At 40.0% G+C, this 15,321-nt stretch overlaps 1 protein-coding gene across 2 annotated transcripts; it reads left to right on the top strand.

The window, feature by feature from the left end:
* The first annotated feature begins 549 nt into the window (after positions 1-549).
* Positions 550-14,263, top strand: LOC119165388 (uncharacterized). 2 transcript variants are annotated; one of them, XR_012885593.1, is made up of 8 exons: positions 550-1,095; positions 1,931-2,089; positions 4,349-4,513; positions 6,640-6,798; positions 9,288-9,443; positions 9,927-10,091; positions 10,293-10,429; positions 14,108-14,263. XR_012885593.1 is itself a non-coding variant. In XM_075871729.1 (7 exons), the coding sequence occupies exons 1-7, from the start codon at positions 1,023-1,025 to the stop codon at positions 10,361-10,363; spliced, it is 948 nt and encodes a 315-aa protein (XP_075727844.1). In that variant the 5' UTR covers positions 550-1,022; the 3' UTR covers positions 10,364-10,433. The 2 variants fall into 2 exon arrangements, 1 of the variants encoding a protein (XP_075727844.1); XM_075871729.1 differs by lacking the exon at positions 14,108-14,263 and having other exon boundaries at positions 10,293-10,433.
* The last annotated feature ends 1,058 nt before the right edge of the window (positions 14,264-15,321 follow it).

The raw sequence follows: 15,321 nt of genomic DNA, 5'->3' as shown, positions 1-15,321 counted from the left end.
TCATGTTTAACGCTCTATTTTTTTTAGCGATAGGTCCTGTATTTCACCCACCCTGAGGATTTTACTATTTTGTACCTAGTGCTCCAGCAAGTCGCACGCAAGCTGAAAATTATCTTTTCAGAGAGCCACGCGTACCACGTGAGGTTGCTGCGCAGACGAATTACCGAGAGAGAATGCCATTCCGTCCGGCCTGACAGGTTTACTGCTCTGCTTTTTAAAGTTAATAAAATGGGACTCCATGAGCAGGTAACGCAACATATTCATCCAAAAAGCCTAAAATGGGCATTATTACTTTTCCCGGGGTAATTCTGTTTCATAAATATCTTTTTCTTTCTCATGTATCCGAATGCGCGAAAGGAAGTACTGTCATTTCCTGTGAAATGTCATTGATTTCAACATATCATTTGCTCTGTTATCTGAAAATAATTTATTTATTTTATTGATGACACGACGCATGGCACAAGGCTTTCTTCACTGGCTCAAAGGCTGCGATACAGAAGAGATTGTTTGAGCAACTTTATCTTGAAAAATCAATCTCAGAAAAACAGGTTCGGTGTTATTGTCGGGAACTTAAGGCACCCAAACCTGTGGCCCAAGTACCAACGCACAACAGCTATGAACTTCCGGAATGATCACAGTGTAAATTTTCAAGAAGAAGTAATAAATCTGATGCTGCACGGGAGCTGTATACTTTGCCATTTGTACAATAGCTGCAAGAAAGTGGAAAGAGATACAGCAACGTTGGAAGTAATAGTTTGCAAAGACATACTGGAACGCATTCGTGTCGATGCATTGGTTCGTTAATGCACACTGTTTTAGATAAAGAGAACTGAATCCGTAAAAACAAGCCCATCCACCTGGCGATATCTAGGGTAGTCTCAGGTAACAATTCAATTGTTACTTGACAGTCCTATTGTGCAGGGCCAGCTAAGCTCTTCTTTTTTCAGCGTTCTTTTCAGTACACAGACCAATGTGAATAAAGAAAGGCCACGTGCTTTGTGGGAGAACGTAGGGTCGCTGGCATGAATATCTGCTCTTTGTTGCGTGTTCTATTTTTTGCTGCTCTGGGCGGATCGTCGACACCAGAAGCATATGGTGAGCTAGAGAACTTCTATTTTTAAGAACGGAGCCCTTTAAGGAGCCACGTACTCGTATTGCGCTCGTCGTTTCTTGGTGTAACACTGGCAAAAGCACACAGGGAATAGCCATCTGCAGCAAATTGCACTCACTTTCGTGCCTGCTTGCTAAAATTGCTGTACAGCTGGGGGTTTCTATATTGGGTTTTCATGCAATAATAAAAGTTGCGTAAATAAAATTAAGTAATTGATTTGTTCAAAAGGATTTAAAACATTACCTGACAATTTATTGGCTAGTGTAAGCTGTATGCGTTTGCTTCAATTAGCCCCTGAGGTGGCCTTCATTTTTTAAGTGTGGCTCATGTTATGTTGGAGAACCTGACACCTGTATATATGCACTTGTGTGTAATCGTGTGCAGATAAATTAAAAACAATGTCACTGAACTCTCCAGCTTCTTGTTGACGACAAGAAGTTAATGAGCGATGTCGCTAGCAGAGACGCCAATGAAATAATATTAGGATACGTGTATTCAAATAATTTTGAAATATACATGCTTTAGCAGCCTAAGGAGCGTAGAAGGCGATCATTAACCACAACAGGACACATGGGTTGGAACGAACTTTGCACTACATGAAAGCTCCGAATTATAGAGCTCAATTTTCTCAGCCAAGCACCGCTAGACTGCATTAGGCACTCGAGCAGTGTCAATCTACAAACTGCTTCATTTATTAAAACATTGTAATATACACAACAGCGTTTTCAAGATTAACGAATGACAGACAGGTAACCTGCCCACGAGTTGCCATCTTACAGAGTTTTAATTTTATCTTCCTTTGACATTTCTTTGGCACAGACTACCGATGCGGTAATACTGTGGACTCTACTAATCAACCTGGGAAATGCTCTCGTCCGCGATGGTTGTTTAATCAACATTCCAGAGTGTGTACTCAAAGTTGCAACAAAGCAGCTCCATTTTCAAGCAAAATAGAATGCCAAGGAACATGTCGAAGCGGTAAGAATGTTTGTAAACAATTTCTTTTCTCCTATTTTATGACTATTTTGCTTATTGCGCATTATTGTCTTCGCTCCAAGCTAGTAAGGTTGAGTGTCAGCCGCCAGCAGCATCTCGACATGTCACATGGAACACTGCTAACAACAGGCAGAAATTTAAAACAAAAAACATAACGATAAGCGAGTGTTCTACTTACAAGAAACCTGAATATGTTTTCACAAAATACGTACATATATCTACTGCATCCTGAAAATAACAAAGTTAAGCGTGAATTATATGTTTAAAACATCGGCTTAACCATTTCAAGGCAGATCCCTATAGAGTTTCTGAAAGGGACTGATTCTCTAGTCAATATTCGTAATTTCCACTACTCAGCCAATGTTTCTAGCATCCAACAAACAGACATTTAACCGGCTGAAAATTTAGAGTGTGCAAAAACTCACAAACACCTATGACAATGACAAAGTGCATTTCTACCCTACATACGTCAAACCAAGGATCGTCCTAGCGATAGACTGTGAATGAACGTCTCTTGTAGCAAATTTATTGAACTTAATGATCACCCTTTGAATAACGTAATAATATGTTTTCCTTGTGGTATTTCATCGCAAAGGAGTAAAAAGCACTCAAAATCATTCCAATTTGTTGAAACATGTGGCTCGGAGGCGAGGTATAAGAACGCTGATATATATATCCATAATCTACTGCAATTCCTGTATTTGATCAAAAGTAAGTAGACAAATAAAGAGCAGCAAATAAATTCCAAGTTTGACGAGAAAGGTGCCACGCTCAGACTTCAGCAAGCTCGCTCATTAGTCCATTTGCTGCCACTCACTGACACTCAGATCTAACCGTGAGTCTGAATGAGTCCTGGTGAGTTTCGCCATCACCTGGGCCATAGTGTTTTTGACCTTACGCCAGTTATAAGAGGCCAACATATTCAATAAATTGTTTGCTTACTTTCGTATGTGTGTGCCCTAAGCATAACTTTCTGAGCGAGTCTGTATAAGATGCACGTTTTATTACCGACTTGTAGTTCTACCTACTCATTTTGTGGATTAGTATTAGGAAGATTTCAGCCCATGTCGATGCCCTTGTCCACTGACAGATGTTGTAAAGCATTAGCACTGATACGCCAGCTGGTCGATATTTACTAACCAGAGGCATGGGTTACAGAGAAGGGTGCCTTGATCTCTCCCGCAATATCCTTCATGAGAAGTTGTTGATAGAAATACCACGTGCGAGTCGTTTTATTCAGTGAATGTGTTCATTGTGGATTGGAACCATTGATAAGGGCCGTTTGACAGTACGAGATCATTCGACGCACCATACAGAACTGATTGCATGACATATCGGCTTTAGGTCAATTTTACAGCTTGATCGTAACAGCTAATTCTACTAACAAATAAATCAGTCCGCTCAGTCAAACTCACTCAGAACAAAATTGAGTCGTGGGTGTAGATCTGAGGAAGTAGAGGACGCTAAAAAGTTTGGCCTGCTTAAGGCCTAGTACGCACGGTTGAGGGATGTTTATATAAGTCGGTCTGAGCAACTCTTAAGCACAAAATAAATTTTATCACATCTAAGTAGTTCTCAGATTGTAGGACGTATTTTCTGCTTACCCATGGTAGCCATATAAATTGCAGAACTGATAAGAGATTAGCAGAACTAATAAACTTGCTCGAAACGTAGTGACGCACTTCATTTCTGTCTTTTTTTTTTGATGAGCTTAAAACTTGGAGCATCTTACCTAAAGCTCTTGTAAGCTATGAATAGCCCTGCATATAAGGTAAATGTCGAAAAAGGGTACTTAGTACTCCAACGCACAAATTGTAGCTACCATTATTTCGATATTTGCTTATGAATTACACTTGCCTGTTTCTTGCTTCTCTGTGGTTTTAATACCCACAGTGTCTCTGAATGAGTACGTTACCTGCAGCATAAATTAGCAGTATATGTGGTGCATTTCAGCCAGAATACAAGCACAGCAGTTAACTCTAGAATAAGGTTTACCGTAAGAAGTTATTACTAATAAGTAAGAAACTTATATAAATTGTCACAATCAGCATAGCAACCGTTTCAATACTCGCCTCCTTGTTAATATTTCGAATGAGGACATGTTGCTTAAGCATGATTCAAAGGCACAATATGGATGACGGGACCCTTTAAAAATGACATGAACTTCATAAAATTGTTATATCATTCACACATTACTTCACATAACACAATCAATGTTCAACTTTTGCTTTATGAATGCAGGGGAAGTTTGCAATTTTCCTGTGGCCAGCGCCGTGTGCGACATTGAGGCGTCTCCCGTATATATATACAGTCCGAAAGATGGAAGCTGCTTTTTGACGTATGATTGTACATACTTTCTGAACAAGTTTCCAACATTGCTGGAGTGCTACCAAACATGCAAATGGCGTAAGTATGTGCTTAAAATCTAGTAGACTCTACAAAAACGTCTTTCCTAATATGCTAAGGTATAGTTTAACAATATAACTTAACAGGACTTATGAATGCTACTGAATTCATCATGTCATAATCGACTTCACTTGCCTGTTTTAGGAAGCTGTTTCATGTACTCTGAAAAAATAGTAATATTATTTTATGGGGGTGGTAATGGCGTGCCATATATATGACTTTCTTTAAAGAAGCATGGTGACTCTCTTTGGGTGTCATTATTCTCCTTTTAGAGAGTCGTGTGACCCAAGAGAGTGTCAACGTGCCTCTTTTTAGGAGAGGCCCATAAGTGGCACTTCCGGACTAGCCAGAAAGAGTCCCACATACTCCGTCTTTCAGAGCGTAGAAGCGAATGAAGTCTTTTTCAGTACTCTAAAACAAAAACTACTGGTAATTGAATAATGTACGTAATGCAACACAATAGTATATCCTTGTTATGAGGTAATATATACATCATCTATACGAATATGTTTATTGGTAAAAATACTTTAGGTAAAAGTACACCAATACTTTAACTTGCGGAACATGTTCACGAGTATTGCATCCACAATCTGCCTGTTCTGTCACAGGCTTAAGGGTCATTATCAGCGCCAATAATTATTTACAATGAAATTTAACACATGTAAGACAATTGATAGAGTCCCATTTAGCAACTTCCAATAAGTGCATCTTCAAATAGTCTTCATATTTCCGTAACATACTCATATTACACGTAATAGTACTAATCAATATCTCCGACGCTAGATTTGATGCACTCATCAGTAATCAATCGAAAAATGGCTGGCATTCTTGGCCACCTGGCCAGCTGCATTTTTTAGAGCAAAAAATTACGTGAGCGCTAAATATCAGTACAAGCATTGAATTGATGGTGTCGAAGCTACCATGTGGTGAGAAATATAGCTTGAGTGTATGTGCGTGAAATGGTTATGTTATATGAGGCTGGCGATTTCAAGTTTTTCATAATATTGCTTGCTTATTGAACATTAATGGGCCAATTATGTGCTACATGACTTAGTAACAGAAAAGTATTCGTAACACAGAGGAATGAACAAATAAAAAATCACTTCAAGGTAACTTGAACAATAAACAGTGTTGGATATTTTTGTCCAGCCAGTTGCCAAGTCAGAGGAATATTGCGAGAAACAAATGCTTTCATAAAATCGACCCTAAATGAAGCCTAGCATTGCCGTCATTAGTAAAAAAGTCTGGGACAGTACTACTCTTTAATCGCTAATGATTGCCCTGAAGTACACAAACCCACACAGCTAATCTTAGTAAAATAACGATCAATTGAAATTACCTGAGTGTATCATTTGTGGCTGGAAAAGTAGCAAAATATATTGATTCGTTGTATCGGTGAAAACAAATTATTTGTTTGTGGAACGCAGGACATCGTACTGGCAAGAAATATCAATCAGTTAATGCTCTATGATGCGGAACATAATGCATTTTCCTGGTGATAAATGCGTGCAAGTTCGGACACAAAAAAGTCTGTACTAAACTATTGTGCAGATATTAAGACCACTTCTCAGTTTAGTAAAGAAGCTTTGCAAGTATTTAATTGATGAGATGCAGAGGCATGTGCAAATATGTAACAACCTTTTGCGGGAACTGTGTTTTACTCAGGAGCCTGGATTGTTGCCGGAATATAAGTTGCGACCTCTTACTGGAACTATGACGCAATTGACTGCGCCCCCGTGGCCATGGGCTTCGCACGAAGTCTCCAAGTCGGCTGCTGTTAAACGCATTGCACAGTTTTAAAAAAAAGGATTCCCCTTAGATCATAGAAATTAATTAGCAGTAGTCTTGCTTGTTTTCATCGATGTTAGTGTCTATTTTAGTACTTTAAAGTTTCAAAAACTACACGCTTTATAAAACAATATAAAGTTTACCTAACCTTCTTTTCCTCCTACTGCACTTGCAAAGTAAATACTTCTAAGGAACGCCGACACTTCAGACTGCATGTCGCCTGTGGTGAATATGATGTTTGTTAGAAACTTTTCTAATTTCTCGCTTGCCCTTTTTCCGTGTGGGCATTCCTTTGTGAAGTCATTCTTTGATACCATTCTCTAACCTTGTTTTTGTAGGCGCAGCACCACAACACGTCGAGAGCAGTACAACAGCGAATGCCACTCATGGCCCCCGTCTGCCAAGCTACCTCGAGATGTTGCAGCTTCGGCGTACTTCAGCGTCGTCATTCATACCAAATCTCAAAATAGTGATGCCGCCTAAACCTCCAACTAAAGGTAAGTGCACTTTGTTCATGGTTAGCGAAATTAAGAGTACTGCACCCTGTTGAAACCAGTGGTGATTGTGAGTGATTCGACTCAAAGCAAAAGCCCTTCGGTTAATTTGTGGAGTGTGGGATTCACACATAATAAAATGCATGTTTACGTACAACAATTATGTATAAACAAAGTTGGTGCTGAAAATCGGCATATTTTTTTTTCATCTACGCATAGATGCATCTGCGTGGAACTCGTTTCGAGGAACGAGAATGAGGCCCACTGAAGGTGTAAAGTTAATATGTTATATCAACTGTGTGGCTGAAGGGGCATGGGCAAATGCATGTTGAAGTCCCGTAGTACACCATCGTATCCTGAAGCTCAATACTCTGATGCCAAAAATGTATTCTTAGAGAGGCGCTTATGTTTCAAGCTTAGTGCGTCAAGATTTGGATGAAGTTTTCTTAGTGATGGGGTTTCAGAACATTAAAATTCAACATTATTGAAAAAAGTGGCCAATAACTTATGAATCAGTACAATTCACTCTAAACGCATCACTGACCTCGCCCACAGTTGAAATTGCTTTGCTGAAATGACTGACTAGCAATTGCATAGGGTTTCTGAGCTAGAACGCGACTTCCTTTTATGGTGGGTCTTCCAATTTTCTTCCTGTTTTCTTGAGAGGCACCACATTCGTTGCTGTGGCAGTGGAGTCCGCAAGGTGCTAACGCGACGACACTTTGTTGAAAGGATTCTGCCCGAGAAAGAATAGTTTCGCAAAATATTGGGCCTCCAGCGAGAGCATCGTGCTGTACCTTAGCTCAGATTGCTCAAGCCCCATTTACTGTTAACGCTAAACCATGCGTCAAGTTGGTTGATCTAAACAAAGCTGGCGTACACTTTACCGCAGAAAAAATGAATCAGTAGAATATTTCTTCGTACAAATAAATAAAGCAGTTGAATCTATCACGTAAGCAAAGCATATTCACGGTGTTTTGAGTATTATTCGCGAAGGTTTTGCACAATACGCCTTTTAATGAAGTACACAATGAAATGACGAATTTTCAAGTGGCTGCAGCCGTTTCGTATATGCAATCTTAAACATTTGGCATTACCAGCTTATGGTGCTCTACGATTATCGCAAATATGTTGTCACAAGCTTTTATTCCAAATCAGTAAATTCAAAATTTTTGCCGCGGTTGATCAAAACAGTCAAAGTAAACAGAGCGCACAACAATGCAGTTGGCCCCTGACGGCCGTTTTATCAAAATCAAGGTAGTAAGGCATGATAATATTCATAGGCATACGTACAAAAGAGAGTGGCCATCTCCAAGAACTAATAGCAATATAGTATGAAAGCTTTAGGAACTACATACAAACACATAAAAATGTGTAATTCACGCTCTCACGAAACGATATTTGCTACTATATGAAACTTGATCTCTCTAATCCCGACTTTACGAAGTTCCCAATCTAAACAAGGAATTCTGCTTTCTCAGCATATACTGATAGTGCTCAGTGTTACCATACAAAGCGTGGACGGAAACCCAACGGCAATACATAGGTATTCAAAAAATGTTTTATGTAAAACTGCAGTTATTTCCTTTCAATATGGCATGAAAACGCCTAGGTGCCCTACTAAGGTCCCGATAGCTTGAGTTTAATGAGGCAGAATGCTTACCCCATTCACAGTGAAATGGATTCCGAAGTCAGTAACGTTCTTACATACTGAATATTGCTATACGGTTGGCGATGCTTGGTTTCGCGATTTCAGTGCTGGCCTGTTCATGCTCGGCCTGTTCACACATTTACTTCAGTTACCATGCGAATCTTGAAGTACCGTTCTCACCTCCTTACCTCGCATATATTTTTTTCTCACTCTCGCACATAATGTACGCTCGTTATTGCTGCACGTGATTGGCTTTCTGGCTTTCGGCAGCCGAACATGTTGCCCCCTATGTCCAGTTGACATGGCGGCTTGATGTTCAAGACGCCATGTGGTAGCCATGGCGGACGTTTCACGTGTGTGTTAGCAATGCCTCGTTGCTTTAGGTTCTGGTAGTGATGCAATTAAAGATTTCCAAGAGCAGCAAAATTGCCCTCCGAAGTTCACGAGCTTGCCGCTTTTACGAAATCACAACTCTGTCGTTTCGATCACTTCGCTAGATTGTTTCAGTTGTATTACAAAAGAGCATGCCGATCTCGTTCTACTCCCAAAAGTGTAGGCAGGAGTATGGCCGCTTGGGCTAGCAGCGTGGGCTAGGAGATTGCTTTGGCTTCCAGTATTAACGAGTTTAACGCAATTTCGCACACATTCTGTTGTCGGGGTACATCAGTAGCTATCTGTCACGATCCTCAGCAGAGATTTTCTGGTGTGGCCACTTATTCCGAAACTTTTCAGTGTTTTAATGTAATATATCTGTTGATTTTTCGCAAGTGCAAAAAATACCCATACATTAATTATTCAACACTTCAACATTCATTTATTTCTCTCCTTTTTTTTTCCTCAGATTTTAGGTGCAAATTGAATGCAGTTTCTACGTCATTCAATTACTGTCTTTTTAAGCGATGGTATTACGATGAGAACCAACGAGCGTGCCTACCCACCTGCTCTAGAGAGGCACCCTTTGCAAACAAACTTGCCTGTGATGGAGTGTGCCGAACTGGTAAGACCGCACTACTTTCTACATTTTCGCTCTATTTGTAGTATTTTGAGTTTTCCTATTGTATTTACCATTTTTAACGACTTGCAGTAAACAGATTTCAAAACGTAATTTAGCCTGGTCGAAATTTCGAAGCCCTTCACTACGGCGTCTCTCATACTCATATGGTGCTTTTGCGACGTTAAACCCCACATATCAATCATATCAATCAAATGTAGTTTAGCCTAACCACATTTAACAATTAACTCAAGGAAAACACTAAGCATACGTGTCCTAGTTATACGTTACCAATTCAACTGGGATGCATGAAAAAGCGGAGTTTTTTTACCTACGAAAAATGCCAAAAAATAAGTTATTTCTAACAGCTACACACAAATACCAAAGGCCAATTGATTTAGTTGTTTTAATAGCAGTGTGGCTCATCAATTGCTATTTCTTAGATGAATGTGAACTCAAGACGCTAATATAAAATTATTGCCGTTGCAGCTGAAGTTTGCCAATTCCCGATGGCAAGCTTTCCGTGCTTCGGGGAAGTTCATCCTGTATTCATATATAATCCAAATGACGAATCTTGCTTTAAATCTTTGAGTTGCTCTTATTTCGGCAATAAATTTCCAACCTTGAAGGAGTGTCGACAAACTTGCAAGAAGTGTAAGTCCATTTCTCTATATCATGCTTTGCACATGGTAACTTAGCCGCTCATGTGCAACGCGCTTTGACACATTCGCTTGGCCACTAATTCGTTTGACTCTCTTATCTCGCTGTAGAACATGGTACACAATAAGGAGTTTTTATGGCTGATCTCAGTTATTCAGTGGGTTAAAATTACAAATTTTCGTTCTATTTATGCAGGTGTTGTCAAGGAATCATTGGGATGTTCTACAGCAAACACCTTTCAACAAACGACCACACTCGAAGTTTAGGGCCAAGCCATGTCAATCAAACACCCACAATGTACCTTGATTTGTCAAATAATGCCGCTCTGACGCGTGAGTTGATTCTCTGGCATTTTTTTAACCTGGTATCTAGTCAAGAAGCCATATTGTGATACTGTGAAAAATCCGCAATCATGACATATCAAAAAAATTAGCAATAATTTTGATGGTCCTAATAAGAATTGTGAGATATGTACACTTCTTTCAGTTTTAGTACATAATAAAGCCGAAAACTTAAATATAATGAATGCACGTACACTTATATATGTATTTAGCTTTAGGTTTCTATTTTGAAATATTTATTCTTTGATCCTCACTTCAGTTTTCTTTTTTGCATCTGTGGACACAGTGCAGGTGAATACATCATCAGCCTGACTACGTCCACTGCAGGACAAAGGCCTCTCCCATGTTCCGCCAGTTAACCCGGTCCTGTGCTTGCTGCTTCCAATTTATACCCGCAAACTTCTTAATCTCATCTGCCCACCTAACCTTCTGTCTCCCCCTAACCCGCTTCCCTTCTCTGGGAATCCAGTCAGTTACCCTTAATGACCAGCGGTTATCCTGTCTACGCGCTACATGCCCTGCCCATGTCCATTTCTTCTTCTTGATTTCAGCTATGATATCCTTAACCCCCGTTTGTTCCCTAATCCACTCTGCTCTCTTCTTGTCTCTTAAGGTTACACCTACCATTTTTCTTTCCATTGCTCGCTGCGTCGTCCTCAATTTAAGCTGAACCCTCTTTGTAAGTCTCCAGGTTTCTGCTCCGTAGCCAAGTACCGGCAAGATACAGCTGTTATATACCTTCCTCTTGAGGGATAGTGGCAATCTACCTGTCATAATTTGAGAGTGCTTGCCGAATGTGCTCCACCCCATTCTTATTCTTCTAGTTACTTCAATCTCGTGGTTCGGCTCTGCGGTTATTACCTGCCCTAAGTAGACATAGTCTTTTACAACTTCAAGTGCACTATTACCTATCTCGAAGCGCTGCTCTTTGCCGAGGTTGTTGTACATTACTTTCGTTTTCTGCAGATTAATTTTAAGACCCACTTTTCTGCTCTCCTTGTCTAACTCCGTAATCATGAGTTGCAATTCGTCCCCCGAGTTACTCAGCAATGCAATGTCATCGGCGAAGCGCAAGTTACTAAGGTATTCTCCATTGACTCTTATCCCTAGCTGTTCCCATTCTAGGCTTCTGAAAACCTCCTGTAAGCACGCGGTAAACAGCATTGGGGAAATTGTGTCCCCCTGCCTTACACCCTTCTTGATTGGTATTCTGTTGCTTTCTCTATGAAGCACTATGGTAGCAGTTGATCCCCTGTAGATTTCTTCCAGAATGTTTATATATACTTCATCTACGCCCTGATTCCGCAGTGTTTGCATGACGGCTGATATTTCTACTGAATCAAACGCCTTCTCGTAATCTATGAAGGCTATGTATAGTGGTTGGTTATACTCTGAGTATTTCTCTATTACCTGATTGATAGTATGAATGTGGTCAATTGTTGAGTAGCCTGTTCGAAATCCTGCTTGTTCCTTTGGTTGATTGAATTCTAATGTTTTCTTTACTCTGTTAGCAATTACCTTTGTAAATAGCTTGTATACTACAGAGAGCAAGCTGATCGGCCTGTAATTCTTCAAGTCCTTGTCATCTCCTTTCTTATGTATTAAGATGATGTTAGCGTTCTTCCAAGACTCTGGTACTCTTCCCGCCAGGAGACACCTCGTAAACAGGGTGGCTAGTTTTTCTAACACAATCTGTCCTCCATCTTTCAGCAGATCTGATGTTACCTGATCCTCACCAGCAGCTTTGCCCCTTTGCATGCTCTCCAAAGCTTTTCTGACTTCTTCTATCATTACTGGTGGGGTGTAATCTGGGTTACTGCTAGTTCTTATAGTATTAAGGTCGTGGTTGTCTCGGCTACTGTACAGATCCCTGTAAAACTCCTCCGCTATCCTAACTATCCTATCCATATTGGTAGTTATTTTGCCTTCTTTGTCCCTTAGTGCATACATCCGACTTTTGCCTATCCCAAGTTTCCTCTTCAATGCTTTGACACTTCCTCCGTTTTTCAGAGCGTGTTCAATTCTCTCCATGTTATACCTTCTTACATCGCATACTTTACGTCTATTAATCAACTTCGAAAGCTCTGCCAGTTCTATTTTGTCTGTTGTACTTGACACTTTCATGATTTGACGCTTCTTAATTAGGTTCTTCGTTTCCTGTGAAAGCTTGCCAGTGTCCTGTCTAACTACCCTGCCTCCAACTTCCACTGCACACTCCATAATGATACTCGTCAGATTATCATTCATTGTATCTACGCTAAGGTTGGTTTCCTCACTGAGAGCCGAGTACCTGTTCTGCAGTGACACTCTGAATTCCTGTACTTTCCCTCTCAGTGCTAGCTGATTGATTGGCTTCTTGCGTATCAAGTTCTGTCGTTCCTTCTTCAAGTCTAGGCGAATTCGAGACCGTACCATTCTATGGTCACTGCATCGTACCTTGCCAATCACTTCCACATCCTGCACGATTCCAGGGTGTGCACTCATTATAAAGTCTATTTCGTTCTTATTTTCGCCATTAGGGCTCCTCCATGTCCACTTGCGGTTTTCTCGTTTTCGGTAGAAGGTATTCAAAATCCGTAAATTATTGCGTTCTGCGAATTCTACTAGTAGCTCTCCTCTGGCGTTTCTAGTACCGATGCCATAATCTCCTACTGCCTGGTCTCCAGCCTGCTTCTTCCCTACCTTTGCATTAAAGTCGCCCATCACTATAGTATACTGTGTTTTTACCTTACTCATTGCCGATTCCACGTCTTCATAGAAGCTTTCAACTGAAGCGTCATCATGGCTGGATGTAGGCGCGTAAGCCTGTACTACCTTCATCTTGTATCTTTTATTCAGTTTAATTACGATACCTGCAGGTGAATACACTTGCTGTCTTTATTATTGACGTCATTCATTATTATTTTATGGTTTCGGGGCGAAATTTGAAGAATAGTGCAGATGACCTCCGCAAAAGAACAGGGCCGCGTGTTTCGAAGACCATTAGATAGACTAACAAAGCAGGATCATGTATAAGCGATTCGCAGTGTAGAAACATCAGGCTAAGTGTTTACCTGTAAAACATGTGGACTAGGTAATCATGAAAGGTTTTGCCACATGCATTACCTGCTTCTCTTTGTTTCATTTAGGTTAATGTTTTACTGTTTATTTCATGTTGCCCTTCCGAGCAAAACAAAAGTATTTCCACAATGCAGAGCAACGAGACTTGTTTGCAGTACAGAAAGGCTTAACTGGTTACGATGGCATTTGTTTTTCACGAATATAATTTGAAATATAATTCAGATATTCATATGTGTAACCAATGAGTTAGTTAAGTATTGATGATTTAGGCTTAGAATTATTAACTTTGTGTTTTTTATGTTGTTCCTGCCTTAACCTAATCAGGCCTCAAAATTGATTGGTGGCATCTTATTCGCGCAAGTGCAAATAAAGATAACAATTCCACAATAACCTTACTAAGTGTTTAGCGCCTATTAACGTATATATATGTGTCATTAGGTGTTCCTGCAAAAACACTATTGCTGATTTTTTTGTGTACCACGTGAAAAAATGTACTTTTTTGATTAAAAACTATTCTAACAGATTTTTATCTCCATAATTGAGGCTGCCAAGAGTATAAACGTTAACCATTTTTATTCTGATAAAGCGCACATTTTCACCACTTTGCAGAAAATCAACATGCTGCAGTGCACGCAAAGACCGGTAACCACGTTCCAGGATTTTCTGTTATATATATTGAAAAAGCACTTTAAATACAGGCACACAAAAGGACACGACATGGTTCTAATTAAGTATACAAAGAAGTAAACAAATCATTTATGTCAACGCCAGTGGCCATCTGGTGTTGTTATCGTCATAAGGGTACATACCGATCACCCTACACTTTCACACTTGGAATGTATTGGTTAAACTGAGTAAACGTATGGAGCGAATTTGCGGCGCCTATTAGGTAATTATTGGGCGCCTTCCCCCTACACTCGTACCATAGCCCCCTTCGTGAGAACGCGTGCGAGAAATACATGTAGTTTGCTAATTTAGAGAAGATTACTCCATCAAATATAGAACATTTGGGGAAAGCGACAAGGGAAACGTAATCTGAATGAACGTCTAGAGCCTCTCTTGAGACATATGGTGGAAGAAAACGGTACTTGCATATTGACAATACAATTGAAAGAATTTTCATAGCGTGAGGTGAAACACGGAAACAGAACTGGATAGTGTGTTATTAGCAACAACATGTTTATTTTTGAACAAGCCACTTTTAGGCCATAATCATCAGACAGATAGATAAGCGCGTGGAATCATTCAGATAAGGTTGTGAAGCCTAGTATTACATTGAAAACCTGATTTTCTGCTTTCAAAATATTGATCTCAGTCAGCATCATCAAGTTTTACTTGACAGATCACGTGCCTTTTCTCTACTGGCTTTCGGCAAAACATGATCCACAGCACTTGCGAAAGCCGGCTTTTAAAGGTATTTTTTCTAGAATATCAACAGAAAAGTGTCAACCAAGCGACACCTGTTGGATAATGGGTCTGAGATGTTGTTTAGTTGGTACGTCTTCGTGCTTATAATTTGGTAAAAAAACACTCTGTGTGATTTCTGGTTTTTTTTTCTCCCCCTGCAGCGCTTAAGAAGCATGAACACCTTTTATGATGCCTTATATTTTGATTTGCTGGCCCACAATAATAAGAACGGCACACAGCAATGGAATTTGTGCCGTCTTTTCCGCGCATTGCTAGCTGCAAAAACAGCCAACTTGCGACACGAACAAACGAAGAGATGTTATGTGAAAAGAACCCTTCGATGAAACTCACTACTTGTGTTCCAACGTCATTTAGCAGATACACATTTCGTGTGGTTGGTCTTGAGGTAAACCAGC

The sequence above is a fragment of the Rhipicephalus microplus genome, chromosome 8, assembly GCF_043290135.1.
Source record: "Rhipicephalus microplus isolate Deutch F79 chromosome 8, USDA_Rmic, whole genome shotgun sequence".
Taxonomy (NCBI): domain Eukaryota; kingdom Metazoa; phylum Arthropoda; class Arachnida; order Ixodida; family Ixodidae; genus Rhipicephalus; species Rhipicephalus microplus.
Note: the sequence above shows the minus strand (reverse complement) of the source record. Positions and strands in the feature narration are given on the sequence as shown.

Excerpts from the sequence above, each read along its gene's own strand:
- LOC119165388 (XM_075871729.1), top strand. The coding sequence starts at position 1,023 with ATGAATATCTGCTCTTTGTTGCGTGTTCTATTTTTTGCTGCTCTGGGC. Across the intron at positions 1,096-1,930 it reads GTCGACACCAGAAGCATATG|ACTACCGATGCGGTAATACT; the intron begins GTGAGCTAGAGA and ends TCTTTGGCACAG. Across the intron at positions 6,799-9,287 it reads GCCTAAACCTCCAACTAAAG|ATTTTAGGTGCAAATTGAAT; the intron begins GTAAGTGCACTT and ends TTTTTTCCTCAG.